The following is a 26733-nucleotide window of genomic DNA, read 5'->3' as shown; positions in this document are numbered from 1 at the left end:
CAAGACAATACTCCATGAGTCTTTGGAACGTGCCGGGGGCATTGGACAATCCAAAGGGCATCCTTCTGAACTCATACAAGCCCATCGGCAAGATGAACGCTGTTTTCTGTCTGTCTTCTGCTGCCATTGGCACTTGCCAGTATCCGCTCGCCAGGTCTAGGGATGAGAAGTATTTCGCCTTTCCCAATGCGGATAAGGATTCCTCGATCCGCGGCAAGGGATAAGAGTCTCTCACTGTCTTTGCGTTCAGCTTCCGGTAGTCGACACAGAAGCGTAAGGTGCCGTCTTTTTTTCGGACCAGCACCACCGGGGCAGCCCACGGACTCTGACTTGGTTGTACCACGCCATTATCCAACATTTGATGTAACATCTCCTTCACTTCTTGGTACATGTTTGGTGGGATCTGTCGATACCTTTCACGGATTGGGGCCGTGTTCCCGGTCGGTATTCGGTGCTCGATAGCAGACGTACAGCCAAAGTCTTCGTCATGCCTAGAAAATGCAGCTTGGAACTCCCATAGGGTCTCTTCCACTAGCCGTACTTGGTCTGGACTCAAAGAGGGACGGTTTATTCCCATCATTTCCAGGATCTTCCTCCCATTCCACTCGGGCGTGGGTTTTTCAGGTTGATCCATCTGTACCGCCAAGGTCCAAACGTCCCCTCTCTCTTCCCTAAGAGTAAAGGGTCTTCTCCGGGCTGTCTCACCCTGGTGTAGGAAGACTCTGGCGACCTTGACTCTCCTTGGTAGGGTCACTTCATGATCCTGTAGATTCACGCACCGCACCGGCACTCGCCCGTTTCGGACTGTGGCCACCACTCGCCCAAACATCACACCAGTTATCTCTTCACACCGCTCTACCGGTTCCAGCTCGACATCCAATCTGTCCACATTCAGATTGGTCCCCACAGGCAACATCAATGTCCGTTCCTGCCGGGGAGGTATTTTTACGGGCGCACCATTCGGGGTATACACCGCCCCCAGCCGGTGGTTTTCAGGGAGTCCCTTCTGGATTCGGCAAGTCTGGACAATTTGCCGGAAAACTTGCTGTGTTGGCCTATGTGCCGTAGTCCGCTTCCAGTACTCCGGTCCTTTCTTGGTGAAAAGCACGTGGTTCAGGTCTCGCAACACATTCATGCCTAGAATCACCGGGACCTCCGGCAAGTAGGTAGACTTGACAAGGATAACTCCCTTGACTCCTAATTCTTGGCCACAGGCCCGAAGCCGCATCCAGACTACCCCATGTACAGGGATAGTTCCATTATCTGCCGCTCTCAGTCGGATAACCATTCCGGTGTTTGGTCGCATAAGGTGGCCATGATGCCGTTCAAAATAGTCTAAGGGCATTGTTGTTACTTCAGAACCCGTATCCACTAGGCAGGGGACCTTCTTTCCCTCAAAACTCACTTCCAGCACGGGGCTTTTTGCGATCAAATCATGTGGGCTTTTTGGAGCACTTGGGCCCCCTGATACCCCCGCGGTGCGCCCTCTTATCGCGGAGGTCTCCCGTTTAACGGCGGTGAGTTGCTGGGCCTGGCCCTTCTCGGTCCTGGGCAGTTCCTTGAGATATGCCCGAACTCTTGACATTGCCAACATTGAACATTGCTATAGTCCCACTCCCGAGGTGGTGGCCTTTGTCGCAGTTGGGGGTCAGGAGGAGAGCGATACCACGGCCGTGATGGAGATGGCCTTCCCTGTGGTTCCTCTGTTTGCCACATGGGGGGTCTTGCTGAGCATTGACATGGGGGCCCGTCTGAGGGAGTTGGTAACGGGTTCCCAGCAGCAGGAGTCTGTACCCTACTCTGCACCTGGCTCAATTGTTGGGTTAGCGCATCTATAGTACGCTGCATTTCTCTCATCTGGGCCTCTGTCTCACCCCCTACAGCATTGGTCATCACCCTTCCAGCTCTCTGCATGGCGACCTGACCCACCTCTGGCTCCTCCATTTGAGTCCTGGCGATGGTCTCCTCCAGAATCTGGACAAAGGTCAGGGTCTTGTCCGCCAGCACGCGGTTCTGTAGTTCCCGCCTCACCGTACTCAAACATAATCCCCGAATAAAATAGTCCCTCAACAGCTCGTCATCTTCCTCAGGGGCACGCTGGGCGTGGGATTCGGCCCTCCGGACATCAGCTAACAACCCCTGTAGTTCATTAGCATACTCAGGGACGGTCTCCCCCTCCCTCTGTCTCCGATTAACAAACCGGGCAAGTAAATCAACTGACGGGGCACGGTTCCCGTAAACCTTCTCCAACCTGTTTACTATGTCTGTCACCGTACTCCTCTGGGACTCTGGCAGTAATGTGATTGTCCGTCGGGCATTCCCTTCCAGAGCATTTATCGCTACCTCCGGTTGGAGTTCGGGGGCTAGATTACACAGTTTAATCGCACTCCTCAGTCGTTCAGTCCAATCGGTCAGCAACATGTTATGTCCGTCAAATTTAGTCAGTTGGTTTAAGATGGCACCTGCTGGTAAACACCTGACTGGGGCTGTCGGTGCAAGGGTAGGTGCAACAGGCGGGAGGACAGCACCTACAGCCACCCCGCCATTAGGCACACGGTCCGCGTCCACCAAGGGCGCGTCCCCAGATGCGTTGTCCATGTCCATGGTGGCACCGTATCCTGCCGACTACGCCAAAAATGTAAGGGGGGAGGAGGAAGGAAAAGACACGGCAGCCGACTGGCTACCGGGGCTCTTGCAGGAACTTTTAGGATACAGCGGTTCCACGGACAGGCACAACCACACCAGACACGAAGTAAGAAATATAAATTTTACTCTATACCCTTTTGGGGTGAACTCCAGGCTAACAGGCCTGATGAAATCAATAATTACAAGACACTCAGCCGAGGGCTGAGACCCCTGAGTGACACTGCACCGTGACCTAATATGTCAGAACTAGTGAACTATGCCTTTAACTAGCGGCTACATATATATAGCAGCTGCAATTTACCTATTAATACCAAGCTAACAAAACAATGTAAGTATGCAGAGGAAGATCACCTGCGGTGTCACACTGGGGTTAACAATATCACAGTTTACTATTTAACTTACCCACTCCCCAATATCCACATTTCAACACACTACCCCAACCCTGCAGGGAAGACTTCAGCAACCGGTTTTGTTTTATCAGAAGTTGGTGCTTAGCTGCACAAGTCTTAGTGAAACAAATAACTCCTCTTATGACATACTTCTGGTACTATAATCCAGGATATAGTGTCTCTTTTGAATAGCAGGACAACACGTGCTGTATCTCCGTTTGGATAGAACTCGCTTTAAAGCAAAATGGCCGGAACCAGTCTATGCTAGGTTTTTGGCGCCAAAAAAAAAAAAAAAAAAAAACTATTTACTGCGTGTATACACTATTCACCCTTATGAAAGGTGAATCGGAGCTCCGCTTACCCGGGTTAGCAAGGGGGCGAACACTCAGATGGACTTTCCGAAGGAAACAGGAATTTCTTTGCCTCCAGGCAACTGGAACACGGTGTCACAAGGGCTGGTCCTTCTTGTCATCCGCTCCGCGGCGTCTGCACAGCAATCGTCTCCAACTCTCCTGACATGGGAACCAGCAACAGGTTCGGGCTTCTCCAGAGCTGGCCCTGGCCTGAAACAAGCGTTGCAGGGCAGCGGATGGCAATGGATTGTCCCTCAGATCTCTCACTGCTCACAGCCAGCTTCTTCTCCCCCACTACAGCAGTCCACTTCCTCAACTCGTCACTTCCTGGTTTTTCCTTTACCTAACACAGCGGCATCTTGTGGTCAAAAAGAATTACTACAATAGAATTTTTCATTACAGAAACATCTCCTTTTACCACTGCTATTATCACATCACACACTTGTCAGTGAGAAGTGTTCTGAGACTGTATAGCATTAGTCACCCCGTGACAAATCAGCGCTGGCCAATGCATTCTATTAGCTTGATGAAGCAGAGTGTGCACAAGGGTTCAAGCGCACCCTCGGCTCTGATGTAGCAGAGCTGAGGGTGCACAAGGGTTCAAGTGCACCCTCGGCTCTCCTACATCAGAGCCGAGGGTGCGCTTGAACCCTTGTGCAGCCTCGGCTCTGCTACATCAGAGCCGAGGGTGCGCTTGAACCCTTGTGCACACTCTGCTTCATCAAGCTAATAGAATGCATTGGCCAGCACTGATTGGCCAGAGTACGGAATTCGGCCAATCAGCGCTGGCCAATGCATCCCTATGGGAAAAAGTTTATCTCACAAAAATCACAATTACACACCCGATAGAGCCCCAAAAAGTTATTTTTAATAACATTCCCCCCTAAATAAAGGTTATCCCTAGCTATCCCTGCCTGTACAGCTATCCCTGTCTCATAGTCACAAAGTTCACATTCTCATATGACCCGGATTTGAAATCCACTATTCGTCTAAAATGGAGGTCACCTGATTTCGGCAGCCAATGACTTTTTCCAATTTTTTTCAATGCCCCCAGTGTCGTAGTTCCTGTCCCACCTCCCCTGCGCTGTTATTGGTGCAAAAAAGGCGCCAGGGAAGGTGGGAGGGGAATCGAATTTTGGCGCACTTTACCACGTGGTGTTCGATTCGATTCGAACATGGCGAACACCCTGATATCCGATCGAACATGTGTTCGATAGAACACTGTTCGCTCATCTCTAGTTACAAATACCCTCATTTCTTGCTACTGCCATATAGTGCCAGTTTCTGACTGGTAATTCAAAGAATATATTGGGGTTACGTGCACCCACAATTTTTACTACTGGTATACAGTGCCATTGTCTGACTGGGAATTCAAAGAATATATTGGGGTTATAAATACCCTCATTTCTTGCTACTGGTATATAGTGCCATTGTCTGACTGGGAATTCAAAGAATATATTGGGGTTACGTGCACCCACAATTTTTACTACTGGTATACAGTGCCAGTTTCTGACTGGGAATTCAAAGAATATATTGGGGTTACAAATACCCTCATTTCTTGCTACTGCCATATAGTGCCAGTTTCTGACTGGTAATTCAAAGAATATATTGGGGTTACGTGCACCCACAATTTTTACTACTGGTATACAGTGCCAGTTTCTGACTGGGAATTCAAAGAATATATTGGGGTTACAAATACCCTCATTTCTTGCTACTGCCATATAGTGCCAGTTTCTGACTGGTAATTCAAAGAATATATTGGGGTTACGTGCACCCACAATTTTTACTACTGGTATACAGTGCCATTGTCTGACTGGGAATTCAAAGAATATATTGGGGTTATAAATACCCTCATTTCTTGCTACTGCCATATAGTGCCAGTTTCTGACTGGGAATTCAAAGAATATATTGGGGTTACGTGCACCCACAATTTTTACTACTGGTATACAGTGCCATTGTCTGACTGGGAATTCAAAGAATATATTGGGGTTATAAATACCCTCATTTCTTGCTACTGGTATATAGTGCCATTGTCTGACTGGTAATTCAAAGAATATATTGGGGTTACGTGCACCCACAATTTTTACTACTGGTATACAGTGCCATTGTCTGACTGGGAATTCAAAGAATATATTGGGGTTATAAATACCCTCATTTCTTGTTACTGGTATATAGTGCCATTGTCTGACTGGGAATTCAAAGAATATATTGGGGTTACGTGCACCCACAATTTTTACTACTGGTATACAGTGCCAGTTTCTGACTGGGAATTCAAAGAATATATTGGGGTTACAAATACCCTCATTTCTTGCTACTGCCATATAGTGCCAGTTTCTGACTGGTAATTCAAAGAATATATTGGGGTTACGTGCACCCACAATTTTTACTACTGGTATATAGTGCCATTGTCTGACTGGGAATTCAAAGAATATATTGGGGTTACGTGCACCCACAATTTTTGCTACTGGTATATAGTGCCAATTTCTAACTGGGAATTCAAAATGCGCAAGGCTCCCGGAAAGGGACGTGGACGAGGCCGTGGGCGAGGTCGGGGGAATGGTTCTGGGGAGCAAGGTAGCAGTGAAGCCACAGGGCGTCCCGTGCCTACTCCTGTGGGGCAGCAAGCATTGCGCCACTCCACAGTGCCAGGGTTGCTTGCCACATTAACTAAACTGCAGGGTACAAACCTTAGTAGGCCCGAGAACCAGGAACAGGTCTTGCAATGGCTGTCAGAGAACGCTTACAGCACATTGTCCAGCAGCCAGTCAGACTCTGCCTCCTCTCCTCCTATTACCCAACAGTCTTGTCCTCCTTCCTCCCAAAATTCCCAAGCTTCACAGAACAATAACCCCAACTGTCCCTGCTCCCCAGAGCTGTTCTCCGCTCCTTTCATTGTCCCTCAACCTGCCTCTCCACGTCACGATTCCACGAACCTAACAGAGGAGCATCTGTGTCCAGATGCTCAAACACTAGAGTCTCCTCCATCTCCGTTCGATTTGGTGGTGGATGACCAGCAACCCACCCTCATCGACGATGATGTGACGCAGTTGCCGTCAGGGCATCCAGTTGACCGGCGCATTGTGCGGGAGGAGGAGATGAGACAGGAGTTGGAAGAGGAAGTGGTGGATGATGAGGACACTGACCCGACCTGGACAGGGGGGATGTCAAGCGGGGAAAGTAGTGTGGATGTTGAGGCAAGTGCAGCACCAAAAAGGGTAGCTAGAGGCAGAGGCAGAGGTCAGCAGCTTAGGCGAAGCCAGGCCACACCCGGAATCTCCCAAGATGTTCCAGTTCGTACCCAGCCCCGAAAAACTCCCACCTCGAGGGCACGTTTCTCGAAGGTGTGGAGTTTTTTCAAGGAATGCGCCGAGGACAGATATAGTGTTGTCTGCACAATTTGCCTCTCGAAATTGATTAGGGGCTCTGAGAAGAGCAACCTGTCCACCACTTCAATGCGCCGTCATTTGGAATCCAAGCACTGGAATCAGTGGCAGGCAGCAACGGCAGGACAAAGGCCGCCTGCCGTTCACGCCACTGCCACTGCCTCTGCCACTGCCTCTGCCTCTGCCACTGCTGACTGTGCTGGCGATGCACTCCAGAGGACGAGCCAGGACACCACTTCATCTGCCTCCGCCACTTTGTTGACTTCTCCCTCATCCTCCCCTGTTCCTGTCTTATCTCCTTCTCCTGCACCATCAAAGGCACCATCAGGCGCTTCTTTACAACAACCCACCATCTCTCAGACATTGGAGCGGCGGCAGAAATACACTGCTAACCACCCACACGCGCAAGCCTTGAACGCCAACATCGCTAAACTGCTGGCCCAGGAGATGTTGGCGTTCCGGCTTATTGAAACTCCCGCCTTCCTGGACCTGATGGCAACTGCGGCACCTCGCTATGCCGTCCCTAGCCGTCACTACTTCTCCCGGTGTGCCGTCCCCGCCTTGCACCAGCACGTGTCACTCAACATCAGGCGGGCCCTTAGTTCCGCGCTTTGCACAAAGGTCCACTTGACCACCGACGCGTGGACAAGTGCATGCGGACAGGGACGCTACATTTCACTGACGGCACACTGGGTGAATGTAGTTGAGGCTGGGACTGCTTCCCAAACTGGCCCGGTGTACCTCGTCTCCCCGCCTAACATTCCTGGCAGGGACACGAGAAGAACACCCCCCCTCCTCCTCCTCCTCTACCGCCTCCTCCTCCGCCACCGCCTCCTCCTCCGCCACCGCCTCCTCCTCCGCTGTTAGATTGACCCCAGCTACGAGTTGGAAACGTTGCAGCACTGGCGTTGGTAGACGTCAGCAGGCTGTGCTGAAGCTGATCAGCTTGGGGGACAGACAGCACACTGCCTCCGAGGTGAGGGATGCCCTCCTCGATGAGACGGCAATATGGTTTGAGCCGCTGCACCTGGGCCCAGGCATGGTCGTTTGTGATAACGGCCGGAACCTGGTAGCAGCTCTGGAGCTTGCCGGACTCCAACATGTTCCATGCCTGGCCCACGTCTTCAACCTAGTGGTGCAACGTTTCCTAAAGAGCTACCCCAATGTTCCAGAGCTACTGGTGAAAGTGCGGCGCATGTGCGCCCACTTTCGCAAGTCGACAGTAGCCGCTGCTAGCTTAAAATCTCTCCAGCAACGCCTGCATGTGCCACAACACCGGCTTTTGTGCGACGTCCCCACACGCTGGAACTCAACGTTTCAGATGTTGAATAGAGTGGTTGAGCAGCAGAGACCTTTGATGGAATACCAGCTACAAAACCCTAGGGTGCCACAAAGTCAGCTGCCTCAGTTTCACATCCATGAGTGGCCATGGATGAGAGACCTTTGTGACATCCTACGGGTCTTTGAGGAGTCCACAAGGAGGGTGAGCTCTGAGGATGCGATGGTGAGCCTTACAATCCCGCTCTTGTGTGTTCTGAGAGAATCCCTGATTGACATCAGGGATAACTCAGATCACACAGAGGAGTTAGGGATAGCATCCGATCCATAACAGCTGGAGAGTAGGTCCACACATCTGTCCGCTTCACTGCGTTTAATGGAGGAGGAGGAGGAGGAGGAGGAGGAGGAGGAGGAAGAAGAGTTGTCCGATGATGTGATGGTGATACAGGAGGCTTCCGGGCAACTTCGAATCGTCCCATTGTTGCAGCGCGGATGGGTAGACATGGAGGATGAGGAGGAAATGGAGATTGAACTTTCCGGTGGGGCCAGAGGAGTCATACCAACTAACACTGTGGCAGACATGGCTGAGTTCATGTTGGGGTGCTTTACAACCGACAAGCGTATTGTCAAAATCATGGAGGACAACCAGTACTGGATCTTTGCTATCCTTGACCCCCGGTATAAAAACAACATCTCGTCTTTTATTCCAGTAGAGGGGAGGGCCAATCGCATCAATGCTTGCCACAGGCAATTGGTGCAGAATATGATGGAGATGTTTCCAGCATGTGACGTTGGCGGCAGGGAGGGCAGTTCCTCCAGTAGGCAACCAAGTTCTCACCGGTCCACACAAACGAGGGGCACACTGTCTAAGGTCTGGGACACCTTGATGGCACCCCCTCGCCAAAGTGCCACCACGGAGGGTCCTAGTGTCACCAGGCGTGAGAAGTATAGGCGCATGTTGCGGGAATACCTTTCCGACCACAGCCCTGTCCTCTCCGACCCCTCTGCGCCCTACACGTATTGGGTGTCGAAGTTGGACCTGTGGCTTGAACTTGCCCTATATGCCTTGGAGGTGCTGTCCTGTCCTGCCGCCAGCGTCCTATCTGAGAGGGTGTTCAGTGCAGACGGTGGCATCATCACTGACAAGCGCACCCGTCTGTCAGCTGAGAGTGCCGACCGGCTCACTTTGATAAAAATGAACCACCACTGGATAGAGCCTTCATTTTTGGGCCCACCTGTGTAAAGCACCCCAACATGAAACTCCATGTCTGTACTCAACCTCTCCAATTCCTCCGCATCCTCATACTCATCCACCATAAGCGTTGCACAATTCTGCTAATACTAGGCTCCCTCCACCCTGATTTCCCCCAACTCTGCTGGTTAGAGGCTCCCTCCACCCTGCTTTCCCACAACTCTGCTGGTTAGAGGCTCCCTCCACCCTGATTTCCACCAACTCTGCTGGTTAGAGGCTCCCTCCACCATGAATTGGTCCAAACTGGGCTGTTTAGCGGCTCCCTCCACCATGAATTGGTCCAAACTGGGGTTTTTAGAGGCTCCCTCCACCATGAATTGGTCCAAACTGGGCTGTTTAGAGGCTCCCTCCACCATGAATTGGTCCAAACTGGGGTTTTTAGAGGCTCTCTCCACCATGAATTGGTCCAAACTGGGCTGTTTAGAGGCTCCCTCCATCATGAATTGGTCCAAACTGGGGTTTTTAGAGGCTCCCTCCACCATGAATTGGTCCAAACTGGGGTTTTTAGAGGCTCCCTCCACCATGAATTGGTCCAAACTGGGCTGTTTAGAGGCTCCCTCCATCATGAATTGGTCCAAACTGGGGTTTTTAGAGGCTCCCTCCACCATGAATTGGTCCAAACTGGGCTGTTTAGAGGCTCCCTCCACCATGAATTGGTCCAAACTGGGCTGTTTAGAGGCTCCCTCCACCATGAATTGGTCCAAACTGGGGTTTTTAGAGGCTCCCTCCACCATGAATTGGTCCAAACTGGGCTGTTTAGAGGCTCCCTCCACCATGAATTGGTCCAAACTGGGGTTTTTAGAGGCTCCCTCCACCATGAATTGGTCCAAACTGGGCTGTTTAGAGGCTCCCTCCACCATGAATTGGTCCAAACTGGGGGTTTTAGAGGCTCCCTCCACCATGAATTGGTCCAAACTGGGGTTTTTAGAGGCTCCCTCCACCATGAATTGGTCCAAACTGGGGTTTTTAGAGGCTCCCTCCACCATGAATTGGTCCAAACTGGGGTTTTTAGAGGCTCCCTCCACCATGAATTGGTCCAAACTGGGGTTTTTAGAGGCTCCCTCCACCATGAATTGGTCCAAACTGGGCTGTTTAGAGGCTCCCTCCACCATGAATTGGTCCAAACTGGGGTTTTTAGAGGCTCCCTCCACCATGAATTGGTCCAAACTGGGCTGTTTAGAGGCTCCCTCCACCATGAATTTGCCCAAACTGGGCTGTTTAGAGGCTCCCTCCATCATGAATTGGTCCAAACTGGGGTTTTTAGAGGCTCCCTCCACCATGAATTGGTCCAAACTGGGGTTTTTAGAGGCTCCCTCCACCATGAATTGGTCCAAACTGGGGTTTTTAGAGGCTCCCTCCACCATGAATTTGCCCAAACTGGGCTGTTTAGAGGCTCCCTCCACCATGAATTTGCCCAAACTGGGCTGTTTAGAGGCTCCCTCCACCATGAATTGGTCCAAACTGGGGGTTTTAGAGGCTCCCTCCACCATGAATTGGTCCAAACTGGGGGTTTTTAGAGGCTCCCTCCACCATGAATTTGCCCAAACTGGGCTGTTTAGAGGCTCCCTCCACCATGAATTGGTCCAAACTGGGGTTTTTAGAGGCTCCCTCCACCATGAATTGGTCCAAACTGGGGTTTTTAGAGGCTCCCTCCACCATGAATTGGTCCAAACTGGGGTTTTTAGAGGCTCCCTCCACCATGAATTTGCCCAAACTGAGCTGTTTAGAGGCTCCCTCCACCATGAATTGGTCCAAACTGGGGTTTTTAGAGGCTCCCTCCACCATGAATTGGTCCAAACTGGGGTTTTTAGAGGCTCCCTCCACCATGAATTGGTCCAAACTGGGGGTTTTTAGAGGCTCCCTCCACCATGAATTGGTCCAAACTGGGGTTTTTAGAGGCTCCCTCCACCATGAATTGGTCCAAACTGGGCTGGTTAGAGGCTCCCTCCACCATGAATTTGCCCAAACTGGGCTGTTTAGAGGCTCCCTCCACCATGAATTGGTCCAAACGGGGGTTTTTAGAGGCTCCCTCCACCATGAATTTGCCCAAACTCTGCTGGTTAGAGGCTCAATCCACCCTGATTTTCAAAACAAATGTTGGTGCCAACCTCAACTTACTACAAGGGCCAAATTCACTGCTGGTGACAAGCTCTCCTCACTGCAAGTGCCAAATACACATGTTTCAAGGTGTTTTCCTACTGTCAGAGAGGTGGTATTGAGTGTGTAAAGTGTGTAGTTGTTAGGCTGTGATGTTGGGGTAATAGAGGGTCTTTGGTGTGTTAGATGCCCCCAGACATGCTTCCCCTGCTGTCCCAGTGTCATTCCAGAGGTGTTGGCATCATTTCCTGGGTTGTCTTAGTGGACTTGGTGACCCTCCAGACACGGATTTGGGTTTCCCCCTTAACGAGTATCTGTTCCCCATAGACTATAATGGGGTTCGAAACCCGTTCGAACACACGAACATTGAGCGGCTGTTCGAATCGAATTTCGAACCTCGAACATTTTAGTGTTCGCTCATCTCTAGTTCTAACATATATATATATATATATATATATATATATATATATATATGTATAGATAGATAGATAGATACACACACTCAGATAGATAGGTAGATTTTTTTTTGATTTTTTTTTATGTGTGTAAATAATTTGCAAAATGTATCCCAAGTCATGTTTGTCATCTCATTTTATGTCTGGTATTTGTATTTTAGAACTTTGTTCCTGTGACCAAACAAGACACTATTGTGAGGTTGTGTAGATCCTATTGGGTCTGGACAAAAGGGACCATAAACTCAGTTTTCTGGTAGAAAAATAGGATTTTCACTGAAAGTTACTTATGCTTATGGTTACTAATAGAGATGAGCGAACAGTGAAATATTCAAGATTTGATATTCGTTTCAAGTAGAGCCTCAATATTCGACTACTCTATCGAATATCGAATCCCATTTTAGTCTATGGGAAAAAATGCTCTTTTCAGGGGAAACCACTATTTGACTAAAGGAGAGTCGCCAAGTCCACGAATAGCAGAAGGAGAGTGTTTAGGAGGAGTGCTGTGCAGTTAAAGCGCACGGAACCCATTATAGTCTATGGGGTCCGTGCGCTTTAACTGCACAGCGCTTGCAGTTGCGCTGATAAAAAGTAAGCTCCCGAGTAACAGCAAGCTGCCAGCTCTCCTGACTAGCAAAGACGAGACGAGATGGTTCTGCAGCAGGCTCGTCCTTGCTAGTCAGGAGAGCTGGCAGCTTGCTGTTATGAGGGAGCTGACTCTCTTTCTCATAGGAATGAATTGACCAGTGTTGATTGGCCAGTGTACATCATTTGGCCAATCAACGCTGGTCCTGCCGGAGACTCGTCTGTGAGGAGGCGGAGTCTAAGATCGGACCACAGCAGTCTCCATTGTGGTCTGATTTTACACTCCGCCTCCTCACAGACGAGCCTCCGGCAGGACCAGCGTTGATTGGCCGAATGCTGTACACGGGCCAATCAACGCTGGTCTATTCATTCCTATGAGAAAAAGTAAGCTCGCTCGTAACAGCAAGCTGCCAGCTCTCCCGACTAGCAAGGACGAGCCTGCTGCAGAACCAGCGTTGATTGGCCGATGCTATACACTGTATAGCATTCGGCCAATCAACGCTGGCTCTGAATCGAATATTTACTGCGAATAGCTAGTAGTATTCGATCGAGTACGAATATTTTGCATACCATAATATTCGATCGAATACCTACTCGATCGAATACTACTCGCTCATCTCTAGTTACTAACAAAGGGGTAATGAATTTCCAGCTTTTGATTTTCATACATACTGATACAAAGACCTTGCTGTTTAGGGAAGGATACTTTGTTACCTGTGCCAGAATTCTGTTGGTTACTTGATACGTCTTAAAAACTAAAAGTCCATATCTGTGTTTTTTGTTTTTTTTTCCTGTTCCTGACAGGGAAATTGCTCAGCCGCTGCAATTATGTGCTTTTATTGGTGTGCTGAAATCCACATTAGTAATTTATGTTCACATATTGAATCATACTTTATGTGAATCTTGTGCACCAATAATAAGAAATGATGGGAGCTGATGAAGAAGCTTCTATCAATAACAGTAAAAGGGCCATCAGGATGAAGCTACAAATGCATTTCCTTGTAAAATTTATTTCTATAACTTTTTTTCTTTCAAAAAGTCCTTTTACTTATTCTGTGATACCTTTTTTATTTTATTTGAAAGTCATTCAATGTGTATTCTGTGTGGTATAGGGGAGTAACAAGCCAGCATAATGCTTCCATTCATGGTCCTCACACGTTATAGTGCCCCTTTTATACACCTAATAATGTCTCATAGTGGCCCTTTCACACAGTACTGTCTCATAGTGGTGTTTTTTGCAAATTTTGAGAAAATTTTGGGTTCAAACCGAAATTTTCTGGGGGAACACTTCAGACCTTGGAGGATAATAAACAAAGGTCCAGGGGAGGTGTTTAAACATAAAAACCAATGTTAATTACCTCTCCTTAGCTCTGGCATGGGTTTTTGGGCCTCTTTTCAATGATATCACAGACGTAGGTTACGTCGGCATCATTATTACAAAAGTTTCCTCAATACAAAACAGCAAGCCAACATATGGCAAAACCAACTAGACAGAAAAGGCCGCATACAAAAATACAAGTAGTCAATATATATATAAAAATATCAATATATTTTATTATTCAAAAGTTACATATTAAAATATATATATATATATATATATATATATATATATATATATACATACATATGTGATCAGCAGAATAGATGGAACACTAGTGAATACACAGATGAAGACCAAAGTAGCAAACAGACCAAACACTTCAAAAGTAAGAAAAATTATATTGGAAAGAGGGATAAGAGACAGGGCAATAAATGTATGCCCTGAGTCATGTATCAATATAATGAAAATGTAAGCAGTAATAGCTTCCCCCTCATTCATAAACATACAATATAGGGATTGAACCACAGGAACAATTGAATAATCCTATGTAATGCCAGAAAGATTATATATATTGGTAGACCAATGCTACACTACACAAAAATAGTAGTGATAATATACACATTAAATATAACCCCTTGAATATAACCCCTTGAAATGCACCATGCATATGAATGTCACTGCAAAGTCTATATATAAGTGATAGAGATCATAAATAATGTACAGCATACAAGAGCTATAATATAGCTCAATGTGCAAACATTGTGAAAGTATAAATATAAATAGCAGTCATAAAAGGGTATACAGGTGTATGTAGTGACAATGAGATGTAAAAGTCACCACTGTCTCAACATAGGGAAAACTCAATTACCTGTAGACATGATGAAAAAATGTTTGGTCTGTGCTACTGCAGTGAAATTGCCCTTAGGCCGAACGCATTATACATCATGATGCCAGCCTGACCCACATGACATCTTTGACATCAGTGAATAGGCCCAAAGACCAGGACCCGAGCCCTGGAGAGGTAAGTAACACTCATGTTTAATCACCCCCCCCTGGCCCTCTTCTCATTATACTCTGGGGACTGAGGTTTGCCCAACTTACTCTTACTGCGGCTTTACTAAACGATCCCCTCTCCTGCCACAGCCACCTCGACTTCCCCTTCAGTCCCCCCAGGGGACCCCGTGTGTCTCATGTCATGTCACTGGCAGTGACGTTTTGACAATGTTCCCCTGCAGGGCTGAAGGAGAGGTGACCGTGGACTGAAGTAGGGATTGGTAAGTAAATTGGGCTCTTTAGGTAATGGCCTTCAGGTCATAGGCTCCGTAACAGCCGCTACAACGGTAGTTAAGCCACTATTTAGCCCTTGTGCATACAACCCTGTGCTTTCACTGTGCTAACTGTGTCCTGTACACATGACCGTGTATTATTACGGATCTATGTTGGGGGACAGGGATTTGACCATTAAAAAACTATTTTTTCTAGGTAACACGTCGGAATAGCCTTTACAAAGGCTATTCGTCTACTACCTTTGGAAGTGCTCTCCGCCACGCCGTTCGTTCGAAATACTGGTTTGTACCGGTATGCTAATTAGTTCTCTTGCAGCGATGGGGGCGTCCCCCAGCACAGGAGATGCGATGGGGGCATCCCCATTGCTGCTCGAAAACCGACTGCAGCGCCGCCTCTATGTTCTTCTGTATCCTCCCCTTCTTTCTTCAGCTTGATGTTGGACGCCTGCGCAGTACACTCTGTTCGGCGAAGACTTCGAGGAACGTACTGCGCATGCGCGAAATTGCGGTGTCGGCACTATGGCCGCGGGCATGCGCAGTACGTTCGGCAAAGTTCACCGAACAGAGCGTACTGCACAGGCGTCCGACATCAAGCTGAAGAAGGAAGGGGAGGATACAGAAGAACATAGAGGCGGCGCTGCAGTTGGTTTTCGAGCAGCAGTGGGGGGGGGCCCCCATCGCTGCGAGTGAACTAATTAGCATACCGGTACAAACCGGTATTTCGAACGAACGGCACGGCGGAGATCACTTCCAAAGGTAGTAGACGAATAGCCTTTCTAAAGGCTATTCCGACGTGTTACCTAGAAAAAATAGTTTTTTAATGGTAGAATCCCTTTAAGGTGGGACCAAAACTGTGTTTTGTGGCCCAGGCTCATCATGATTGTCATTGGTTCTAGATTTTTTAGGGCAGGTATCTGAAGAACTGAAACCTTGTGGTATTTTCTCATGCAATGTTGTCTAGTGTATACTGAGAATGGTGTGACTGAGGGAAAACCTCCTGCAAAAGGGGATCCTGTAAATGTAAACAACCTTTCGATGAAAGGGGTCAGAGAAAAATATATGACGAGCAGATTGCAGCTGAATACAACGCTGGTGCCCTGACAATAGTCAGAAATTGTCTGAATGCACGACTTGTCCTTAGCATGGATGGGGTATAACAGTAGATGACAAGTTTGAGCGCTAATACAGGCCAATACCCCAGTAAACAAAAAATGATTAAAATGACCATTTATGATCAGAAATATTTAGAGGGAGTCTGTTAGGTTTAAATTGCCTTCCCAAACAATAAAGGTGTTTCATAGAAGCAGAAACGTACATTTGTGGCCACAAACCAATGAAGCAATGAACAGATAATCATCTTAATATGACTATGCAAATCAGCCTGCCAGATTTATCCAACAACACCTCTGTGACTGCAAATGACATTTTTACCCTCTGCCTGAGTCACAGCTGTCTGTAGGCAGACCTCCCAAGTCACACTCTGTCCAAGTACAACACAGTAGTTGACGGATGTGATGTGAATCCTCTGAAACCAAATGGTGGTAGGAAACTTACTAATGTAGCAGCTGGATGTTAATATGTTCAATACAAATCTCAAATACATTGTATTTATAAGGAAAGGGGTCTGTTTTCTCCCACAAACTATGCCATGGTCAGTTCCACTAACTGGAACGAAGATGAGCTGTAGTACCAGACACTGCCCATATCCAGAAGTGGCACTGTTTCTAATATTTTTTTTCTAATTCTAGTAAACAGGAATTCCAGACATTACAGTAAAGACTTAGACGCTATGCCAAAAAGCTGGCATAAATGTGAATAGTTATGGCGCATCTTTGGCACATGGACCTGATTTCTACAATGATGTGCTACTTCCCTGTTCCTGTGCTCAGCTTGCCGCTTTATGTGAAACTGGGTGAAGAGGGGTGAAAACCAAAGTGGGTCAGGGCAGGAATGGCTTAGGTAGGGTTCACACTGCCATCGGATTCCGTTCAGAAGGTGTCCGTTTAAAGGGCACAAATGGACACTAAAGGACACAAGATAATATCCCATTGAAATTAATGGAAATTGCAAATGGATCAGCTAGTGTCCGTTGCTAAAATCTTGTACTGACAATAACCACGGACACTGCTGAGTGGACACCAACAGTAGTCTGAACGCAAAATTACTATAACTCCTACCAGAAAATTGCTGTGAGTAATAGCTAAAGTTTATGCCAATTCGTGATTGCTGCACAAAGAACACTATAGTAAAGAATAAAGCACTTGGGAAGAGATAGAAAACATACGATTAGCTGCAACACCATGTATCTGTGAATCTCTTTCCTATTTTCTCACTCTGCTTCACCTACCCTCTTTTGTCTTAACCCCTTCCCGACATGCGCCGTAATAGTACGGCGCATGTCGGGTCTGTAACTATGGCGACCTCCCGGGAGCCGGGCGGCCGCCATAGCCGCCGGGTGTCTACTGCTTTAAGCAGTAGACAACCGGCTCTAATGCCTCTGATCGGTCCCTGGACCGATCGGAGGCATTAACCCCTCCGGCGCCGCGGTCAAAGGCGCCGGAGGCGCCATTTTCCCGGCGGCGCATGGGCGCCTCCATTTTGCCGGTGATCGCCGGCTCCTGGAGCATGCTCCAGGGCCGACGTCACGTTGCCATGACAGCCGGGAGCCTGTCTGCAAATTCTCTCTTTTGCAGGCTGGTCTATGCAGCCTGCAAAAGAGAGGATGATTTTTTGCAATGCATTGCAATGCATTAGCATTGTAATGCATTGCATTACTGATCAGTCCCCCTGAGGTTCAACACCCCTAGGGGGTCTAATAAATGCAAAAAATTTTTTTAAAAAAAAGTTAAAAAAAAATATAAAAAGTATTAAAAGTTCAAATCACCCCCTTTCCCTAGAACACATATAAAAGTAGTTAAAAACTGTGAAACATATACATGTTAGTTATCGCCGCGTCCAAAATCGCCTGCTCTACAAATCTATAGAAATATTTTTCCTATTCGGTAAACGTCGTAGCGGGAAAAATAGTCAAAAGTGTCAAACCGCCGTTTTTTCACTGTTTTGATTCTGATAAAAATTTGAATAAAAAGTGATCAAAGCAATAGCATTTCCCGAAAATGGTAGAACTAAAAAGTACACCCGGCCCCGCAAAAAAAGACGCCCTATGCATCCCCGTACACTTACGTATAAAAAAGTTACGGCCGTCGGAATATGGCGACTTTTAGAAAAAAAATTTTTTAACACAGTTTTGGATTTTTTTTAAGGGGTCAAAATGTAAATAAAACCATATAAATTTGGTATCCCTGGAACCGTACTGAAACACAGAATACAGGGGACATGTCATTTTGGCTGCACAGTGAACACCGTAAAACCAAAGCCTGTAAGAAAGTCGCAGAAATGCATTTTTTCTTCAAATCCACCCCATTCTGAATTTTTTTCCTGCTTCCCAGTACATTATATAGAATAATTCATGGTGGCATCATGAAGAAAAATTTGCCCCGCAAAAATTAATACGTCATATGGCTCTGGGAGCGGAGAAATAAAAAAGTTATGGGGTTTAGAAGGAGGGGAGTCAAAAACTAAAAACGAAAATCAAAAAATGCCATCGGCGGGAAGGGGTTAATAGAGTTTTATGAGCGGTGATAATTTGATACAGTGAACTAGAAGTCTCTCTTGGGAGACCAAGATTGCTTCAAAAGATTTCACAGTGGGTGAAGAGTTTACGAAGCGAAGATGAACAGAAAAGTAAAGAGAAAAGTTGTTGTTTTTCTTTAATCTATTGTTTGCTTGTAGTATTAATTTAATTGAAGTTTGTTAAAAACTTACTGATCATTTAAACAAAGATAATTTTCATTCCAAACCTCTTTGTTTAAAACTAACTTGAGCCAAAATCTTTCATTTATTGATGTTATAAAGCTACCTTTGTTTCGGTGTGTCATGCATAAAAAATATTCATTGATTATGAAGCTAATTAGCGCTTTGTTACATTTCAGGGATGGCGAGCTCACATTGAGTAGACTGATGGTGAATAGCTCCGATAAAATCTTAAGAAAAGAAGGGTCAGTGGTCTTTAACCATGCAGAAGCAGGCTGGAAGATCAATTCTTCATTGGCTTTGGAAATAAGGTTAGTGACCTGAACTGTAAACTTACAATGAGTAAAGGTATACATACTGTAATGGTGTAAGTGACTGCCACTGTTGATACTTGCATTAGTGGAGCATGCCCACTTTGCAGTAAAAACTGCCAGGTGGACACACCCCGATTTCCAAAAACGGTGCGGTTATGGAAATCGCAGCATGTCATTTATACCTACGAAAATGCCGGGGGTTTCCCTATAGGTATAATTGTAAAAGAAAGTCCGCAGAGGAAATCTCCACAAACTTTCTGGTTAAAGCACTGCAGGAAGCATGACGATACGTTGCCGCCGCGTTTTTTTTTCTGCAGCACTTCTGCTGCGGGACGTCCCATGGGGCCTTAGCCTAAGGCTAAAGCCCCACGTTGTGGAAATGCTGCTTTTTTTTGTTTCAGATTTTAGTGCAGTTTTTTGAGCCAAAGCCAGGAGTAAATAGAGCAGAAGGTAGAAGTATAAAAGCTTCCCATATATTCCCCATTTCTTTTGTAGCCATTCTTGACTTTGGCTCAAAAAAACACAACAAAAAAAAGCTGATTTTCTGCAACATAGGGCCTTAGCCTTAAAGGGGTTTCCCCATCTCCTTGTTTCAGCCTGCTGTCTCTTCTTCTCACTTTCTGTATCCCCCTCCCAGCTTGCCGAACAGGACACTGTGGGCTAGTTCACACAGGGCAAGAGGGAGCGGATTTTGACACGGAATCCGCCTCAAAATCCGCCCCCTCACAATAGTGGTCTATGTAGACCACCAGTGGTTTTTTTTCCGCTAGTGATTTACTCCCGCTCGCACAAAGAAGAAGCGAGCTGCCCTTTCTTCAGGGGGATTCCGCAGCTGATTCAGCCACGGCATCCACTTCGCGACAGCACCCTCTGGACTAGGCCCATTCATTTGGGCCTAACCCGGAGCGGAAAGCCGTGACAGAATGTGTTCACACGGAACCCCGTGTGAACTAGCCCTATGAAGTATCACAATACTTATGATTACTAGAAATCTGATATAAATACAGATCAGATAATATGCATGTGTTTGTAGAGAATGGACTCAGTGTTTTCTGTGTGTTTACATAGAGAGATAACAGATAGGGCTTTATCGGCAAACTGCAATTAGCTGAGCTGATTGTCCTGCCGACAAAGTTGTAGATAACAGTGAGAGCAGTGAGTGACATCACTTGTCCTATCATACTGGTCCAGCGTTGTGGGAGAAATAATTTCGTATAGCAGGAAAATAAAGCAGCATTGAAAAAGCAATATAATTAGAAAAAGTCTTTAATTTACTTAACTTAGTAGTATAGATAGGATCCTTCAGATGGGAATACCCCTTTAAGTATTTTTACATCATTAACACCTTCCCAGTGTAATAGGGGTTTAGCAGACCCTTAAGTGATTTTTGGGGTGGTAGTATGATAATTCGCTACAATGAGATATTTTGTCAGCGTCAGTGTAAACTTTGCTACATCGGTACTATAGTGTGTGATAGGCATGTTCAGGAGTCGTGTCCTCACCATAACTGTAAAATATTGCAGTTTCATACAATAAAAAAATCTAATTTTGCTATTAACTGATAGGAAATATGTTAGAATAAGTTATAACTGTTTCAGAAAATCTGGAGACGAAAAGTTCCTACGTGCTGAAAGCCCAGCAGAACCCATTATAGTTGATGGGAACTTTTGGGCTCCGTTGGTGTCTGTCATTTTGAAAATCTCGTACTTCCACTATGTCTATTGCTCTGCTCCTTTAACAGGGCAGAACAATAGAAGTGGGGGAGCAAATGCGAACATAGAAAATAAAGCAACATAAAAATGAGACTATTATAAAGGGAGTCTACTACCTTCCCATGGATATTCAACTGTCTCCACCTTGCTACGGAGCACATGATGGTGAGAAATGAAATACCTTTGTTATAGATATTATTTTTGTAGATTTGAAGAACTTTAAAGTCTTATGCAAAGGAGGCAGTTGGTTCAATGGGGGCGGGACTTCAGCTGCTCGGAACACTGCTCTTGCCATTCAGACCCCTACAATCTACTGTCTACACCACCCTGTGCAGTGAGAGCCTGGCTCCCTTGGCCCATCTCTAGTACACCATCTTCCTCATTTATACAAGACTTCAAAGTTTTATTTCTCCAAATCTGCAAAAGTAACATACCTTTTGCTATGTATGTAAGTAAATCACTGTAATGTGCTCTGTAACACAGTGGTGATTAGTCTTAGGGACTCCTTTTTGATAACATCATAGACATAATCTGGGCCCTCTTACTCATCTCATAACTCTATTTTAAAGTGATGTTTATAATGTTTGGTCTATGATGTTTAACGAAAAATCATGATTCAAGGTTGTCATTAAAAAAAAGTCAATCTTATGCTAGATTCACACTAGCGTTACCGATAAAACAGCGGTAATGTACAGATCCTGGCGGCACTCATTGACTATAATGGGCTCTGTTGGTTGTTGATCGAAATTAAAGGGATCCTATTATTAAAACACAATTTTTTCTGCCTACCATGTAGGAATAGCCTTAAGAAAGGCTGTTCTCCTACCTTTAGATGTCTTCTCCACACCGCCGTTCCGTAGAAATCCTGGTTTTCGTCGGTATGCAAATGAGTTATCTCCAGCACCGCCTCCATCTTCTACAGGAACGGACTCTCTTCGTGTCTTCTTCTGGTGGTGTGTTCAAACTTCTATGCCTCGGGCCTAGGGACTAGGGAATAGCCGACTGCGCATGCCCGCCGCCCACAAGAAAATTGCCACAATACTGTGTAAGCGGATATTTTCTTGTCGCCGGCGGGCATGCGCAGTCTAGAAGTTTGAAGCCACCGTCGGAAGAAGACGCAAAGAGAGCCCGTTCCTGAAGAAGATGGAGGCGGCACTGGAGAGTTCTCTCACAGTATTGGAGATGCCCCCAGTGCTGTTTGAGCGCTGGGGCCCGCCTCCAGTGCTGCGAAATAACTCATTTGCATACCAACAAAAACCAGGATTTCTACAGTACGGCGGCGCGGAGAAGACATCTAAAGGTAGGAGAAGAATAGCCTTTCTTAAGGCTATTCCTACGTGGTGGGGACAAAAAACTTGAGTTGATGAGGATCCCTTTAAGTCTTCCTTACAGGACATTTTCCTCTGCCTGTTTTCGGGGGATATTGCAACAGATTCTACAACTGAGGCTTGGGTATACGTATGAATATTGTCTTAGGCTCCGTTCTCACGGAGTAATGCGCCACTCGTTTAGACACGTATACCTGTGTCAGAGCGCAGCGCTTCAAAACAGATCCCATTGATTTCAATGGGTGCCGGCTTGCGCGCGTAACACATTGAAATCAATGGGTTACAAAGCCTCCCATTGATTTCAATGTATAGCGCGCGTAAGCCGGCACCCATTGAAATCAATGGGATCTGTTTTGAAGCGCCGCGCTCTGACACGTGTATACGTGTCTAAATGAGCGTCGCGTTACACCGTGAGAACTGAGCCTTAGTGTTCTCCTCTTCTCCTTTTTCTTTCTTTTAGTAGTGGACTTTCAACTACTGCATATTTTAGTTCTTCAATACTGAGTTATTGAAAAGTATGCAGCTATACAATACAGAGGTAATAATATTGTGAATCATGCCATCCTGCCAGTAGATGGAATAAACTAGACTTTTACCAGTGACTGCACTAAAGCTTTTAGAGGGAGAGGTTGTGGTTGTTGTTTTTTTTCACACAGGGTTCAGATCATTAGTTTTGCAGCTCTAGAAGTGTGAGACTTTTAGCAGACTACTTCAGTTTTCAGACACGTTGCAAGTTTCACAATTGACATTGCGCAAATCTATTTTGAGTTGCAAAAATCAGAGTTTTCGGTACAGGGAACTGTGGAATATGATCTGACTTATTTCATGAAAGCTGTTACTAGAGCCTAGATTTTAATATTGGTCGTTCATTACATTACCGACTTTTTGTTTAAACCACAGTTCCAAATAACTTGCCACCTCTGGTTATTTCACATCGGATGGCCGCCTCCTGCTGTTTCTATTATTAGTTAGTCCACTTAGAAATATAGCACAGGACATTGCAACACTGCATATCAGGAAGAGCAATGGCAGGGGAGTCTGGGCTGCTGCCTAACAGAAATATCTCTAACTAGCTGGGTTTTGGGTTTTTTTTTGTTTTATTTTACTTTTTAGATATGCTCTCTATAAACATTTTAGCAGTTTCTGTAAGCCATTTTTCAGTTTGTGTCTCAGATTACAGTTACTTTTAATGTAAAATTACAGAATAGCGAATATTAGAATATTATATGTTCTTATCTTTTTATTTCCAAGTCTATATTACAAGCTAATATTGAAACTGGATCTTGTAAGAGTTATTATCTAGTATCCAGTGGTTTTACATTCCTTAGCTACAAGAATCTCCTTATTCCCCACCATATTTATTGAAGGGGTTGTCGCCACCACCCTTATTGAAGGGATTGTCCAAGTCCACTTACCTAATTTCAGAAAAGTGTTAAAATAAATGACGCTAAACATAACTTTCACTTTGAATGTGCCTCATCTTTACCTCCGCCATTTTTGGTCTCTGATGTAGCGAGCAGAAGTGATTAGGTCCCATTCATCACATGACTGGTGTAGCCAATCATTGGCCTCAGCGGTCACATACTTTTCATATACATAGCACTGTTAAAGGGGTTTACCCATCTCAGTATTTCAGCCAGGCTCTATGCAGTGTCTACTTCTCCCTTGTATTTCTCCCTCCTTTGAGCGGGACAAACAACACTTCTGCAGATAATCTGCAGATTCTTGCACAGAACAGACTCCGTGTTATCTGTGTGTTTACTTAGTGAGATAACAGACTTGCCTTTATCAGCAAAATGCAATTATCTGAACAGATTGTCCTGCCTGTCCTGCCATTGCATTGAGTAAGTAACATCACTTTTCCTATCTCCCAGGCCCCGGTTATAGCAACACAGTGTAAACAATGGGAGGAATAAAGTCACATACCACGCAAACAAAGCAGAATTTCTAAAGCAATATATTTAGAAAAAGGCTTCAATTTACACAAGCTACCAGTATAGTTAGGATCCTTGAGATAGGACAACCCCTTTAAGACTTATGATTGTCTACACTGTTTCTGATACAACAGTCAATTGTCGTTACTTATGATCCAGCGGGATCATATTCAGATATCATTTGAGACTTTTCTGTGGGTCACCCATAAAGGAGGTATAAAAGAGGGAGCTGGCTTAGACGTGCTATTTTGTGCAAATCATTTTTGGGGTGCAAAGTTAGCCAACCAATAGATGGTGTAACCAAGCGTCTCTCAAACTTTGAGGCGCGCTTCACTGGTTCCTGCCAAAATCAGCTTCAGCATAAAGCAGGGACTCTAAAGCACAAAATGCAGTGATAATGCCAAAATTACCTTATCAGCGCTGTCTCTGTGAAATTGAGGAAAGATCTTCAGCACATTTGGAACGTTTTCTTTCTGAAGAACGCTGCTGCCAGAGATGGAAAGGGGTGGGGGGGACCATGCCTGCCATTAGGAAAAGGAAAGGTTGTTGAGCAATGCTACTAGGTGGTATTATTATGGCGGTACCTGGGTGAGATTTGGTGCTGCACTGTGATGGTTGGCTATTGTGAGAAGAATTTTCTGCCGGTTGCTGTATTTGGGCCACAGTTGTGAAGTCAGAGGGAAAAAAAGACTCCAGCTTCAAAATATAATGAATATTTTTAATATATAATTATTAATATTGCATGTATAATTAGATGTACAGCTTTTGGCTATTGTACTTTTATAGGAATTAAGTCACCAGCTTTTTAATGAACTAGACACTCTTTACTGCTTCTGACTGACCATGGCTGTTGGCCATTCATGAAGGAGTCTGAGTTGGAGCAGGTATCGAAAAATAGAAGAGTCAGACCTTCTTCTAACCATCTGACTCCACAGCCCTGGGCGCTGGTGGGGAGGTATAGTGTCCTACATTATGGCATCTGGTGCTGCTGCAAAGTGTCAGTGTTGTATGCTGGATAATACATTTGGTGCATCTTCATTTTGATCAACTTGGCACATCTTTAGACTGCCGGGTCTGCTTTTATCTATTTAGCCTATTAAAGCCTGTCCCGTTCATTGATTTTGTAAAACCACATAAATAAGCCTTCAGACGTACTTTTGGTCACATAATCCAGTTCAGCAGTCGGTGTGTAGGAAGAACTAGTGGTTTTCTAGTGGTTTGCACACCTGCACATGTACAACTCAAGGAAATGTTTTTCTTCAAACACGTCCTTTGTTTTTAGCATGCGACCTTCATACCATCTTCTGAAGAAGAGTCATTGTGGACGACATCCTGTGGCTTTGGGAAAGCATCTCCTCAGCTTGTTTTGTACCGTGTGGTTTTTAGTTGTGAGACGTGAGTTGTGCAACCCACATACAATGATAGACTGGCTAGTAAATAGGTCCAGGAAGTGATGTGTCATCTATTTTTTAGTTCATTATCAGCAGATTATTATGGTGGGCAGTGTTCATGGCTTATACTCTTTGCTTAAGTTTTTTTTATGAAAAAATTATGAGTAAATTCAAATATGGCATAGAGATGTGCTGCGTATGTCACATGGAGGCATAATCTACAATAAAATGTCTACACATGTTTCATAAAGACCGTTAAAGGGATTATATAGAATTAGAAAAAGTTGATTGCCATAAACCGCATCACTGTCATTTATGGTCTGTACAGTGGTTGGTCCGTCACAATTGGATATTGATGTCATGTACTTAGTCTAGTCATTGACCCTTGCCACAAGTCTTTTGATTTGTAATAACCTTTAAACTATGGGTGTTTTTTTTTTTTTTTTTTACAAAACTTACAGATGTCTTGCCAATTTTAATTGTATCAGAGAGTTAGGATGCATGTATATAATATGGCCATGTGCATGTTCCTGTGTGCCTTTAAGTCTGATCACCTACAGGACCATATCAGATGCCTATTGCAACTTTGGTGTTTAGTGAATATAGGGTCTAGTGTAAAATATATTTCTGTAAATTCTCAATTAATTTGTGAAGAAAAAATTGAGAACAAGTGTATTGACAGAAAAACAAAACAAGCTATGGGTGTTGTATAACAGAAACGTACAACATAGATCCGTAGAATACTGCCGGGCACCTGAGAACTAACTTTATGATTTGATCTTAAAGGGATTCTACCATTAAAACCTTATTTTTTGTGGATAAGACGTCGGAATAGCCTTTAGAAAGGCTATTCATATCTTACCTTTAGTTGTGGTCTCCGCTGCGCCGTTCCTCAGAAATACCGTTTTTTACCGGTATGCAAATGAATTCTCTTGCACCGCTGCCAGAGAAGTGTCTCCAGCAACGCCTCCTCCTTCGTCCGCAGCGTCATCTTCAGCATCTTCTTCCGGTGCAGGCTCGTAACTTCTAGGCCTCGGGCCTTGGACAGAGCAGACTGCCACGGGAAAATGGCCGCTTGCACAGTATTGTTAGCGGCTATTTTCCCGTGGCCTGTGCGCCTGCGCAGACTTCTCTGCTCAAAGCCCGAGGCCTAGAAGTTACGAGCCTGCGCCTGAAGAAGACGTTGAAGATGACGCTGC

General features: G+C 45.6%; 1 protein-coding gene across 1 annotated transcript in view; it reads left to right on the top strand.

The window, feature by feature from the left end:
* Positions 1-26733, top strand: part of ST8SIA4 (ST8 alpha-N-acetyl-neuraminide alpha-2,8-sialyltransferase 4) — a 116882-nt gene that overhangs the window by 22227 nt on the left and 67922 nt on the right. Inside the window, exon 2 of the mRNA XM_075271951.1 lies at positions 19035-19166. Coding sequence (XP_075128052.1) covers positions 19035-19166 — 132 coding nt within the window. The remainder of the gene's footprint in view (positions 1-19034; positions 19167-26733) is intronic.

This window comes from Leptodactylus fuscus, chromosome 1 (genome assembly GCF_031893055.1).
Source record: "Leptodactylus fuscus isolate aLepFus1 chromosome 1, aLepFus1.hap2, whole genome shotgun sequence".
NCBI lineage: Eukaryota > Metazoa > Chordata > Amphibia > Anura > Leptodactylidae > Leptodactylus > Leptodactylus fuscus.
The sequence above is the reverse complement of the archived record's forward strand: the minus strand, read 5'-3'. Positions and strand labels throughout refer to the sequence as shown.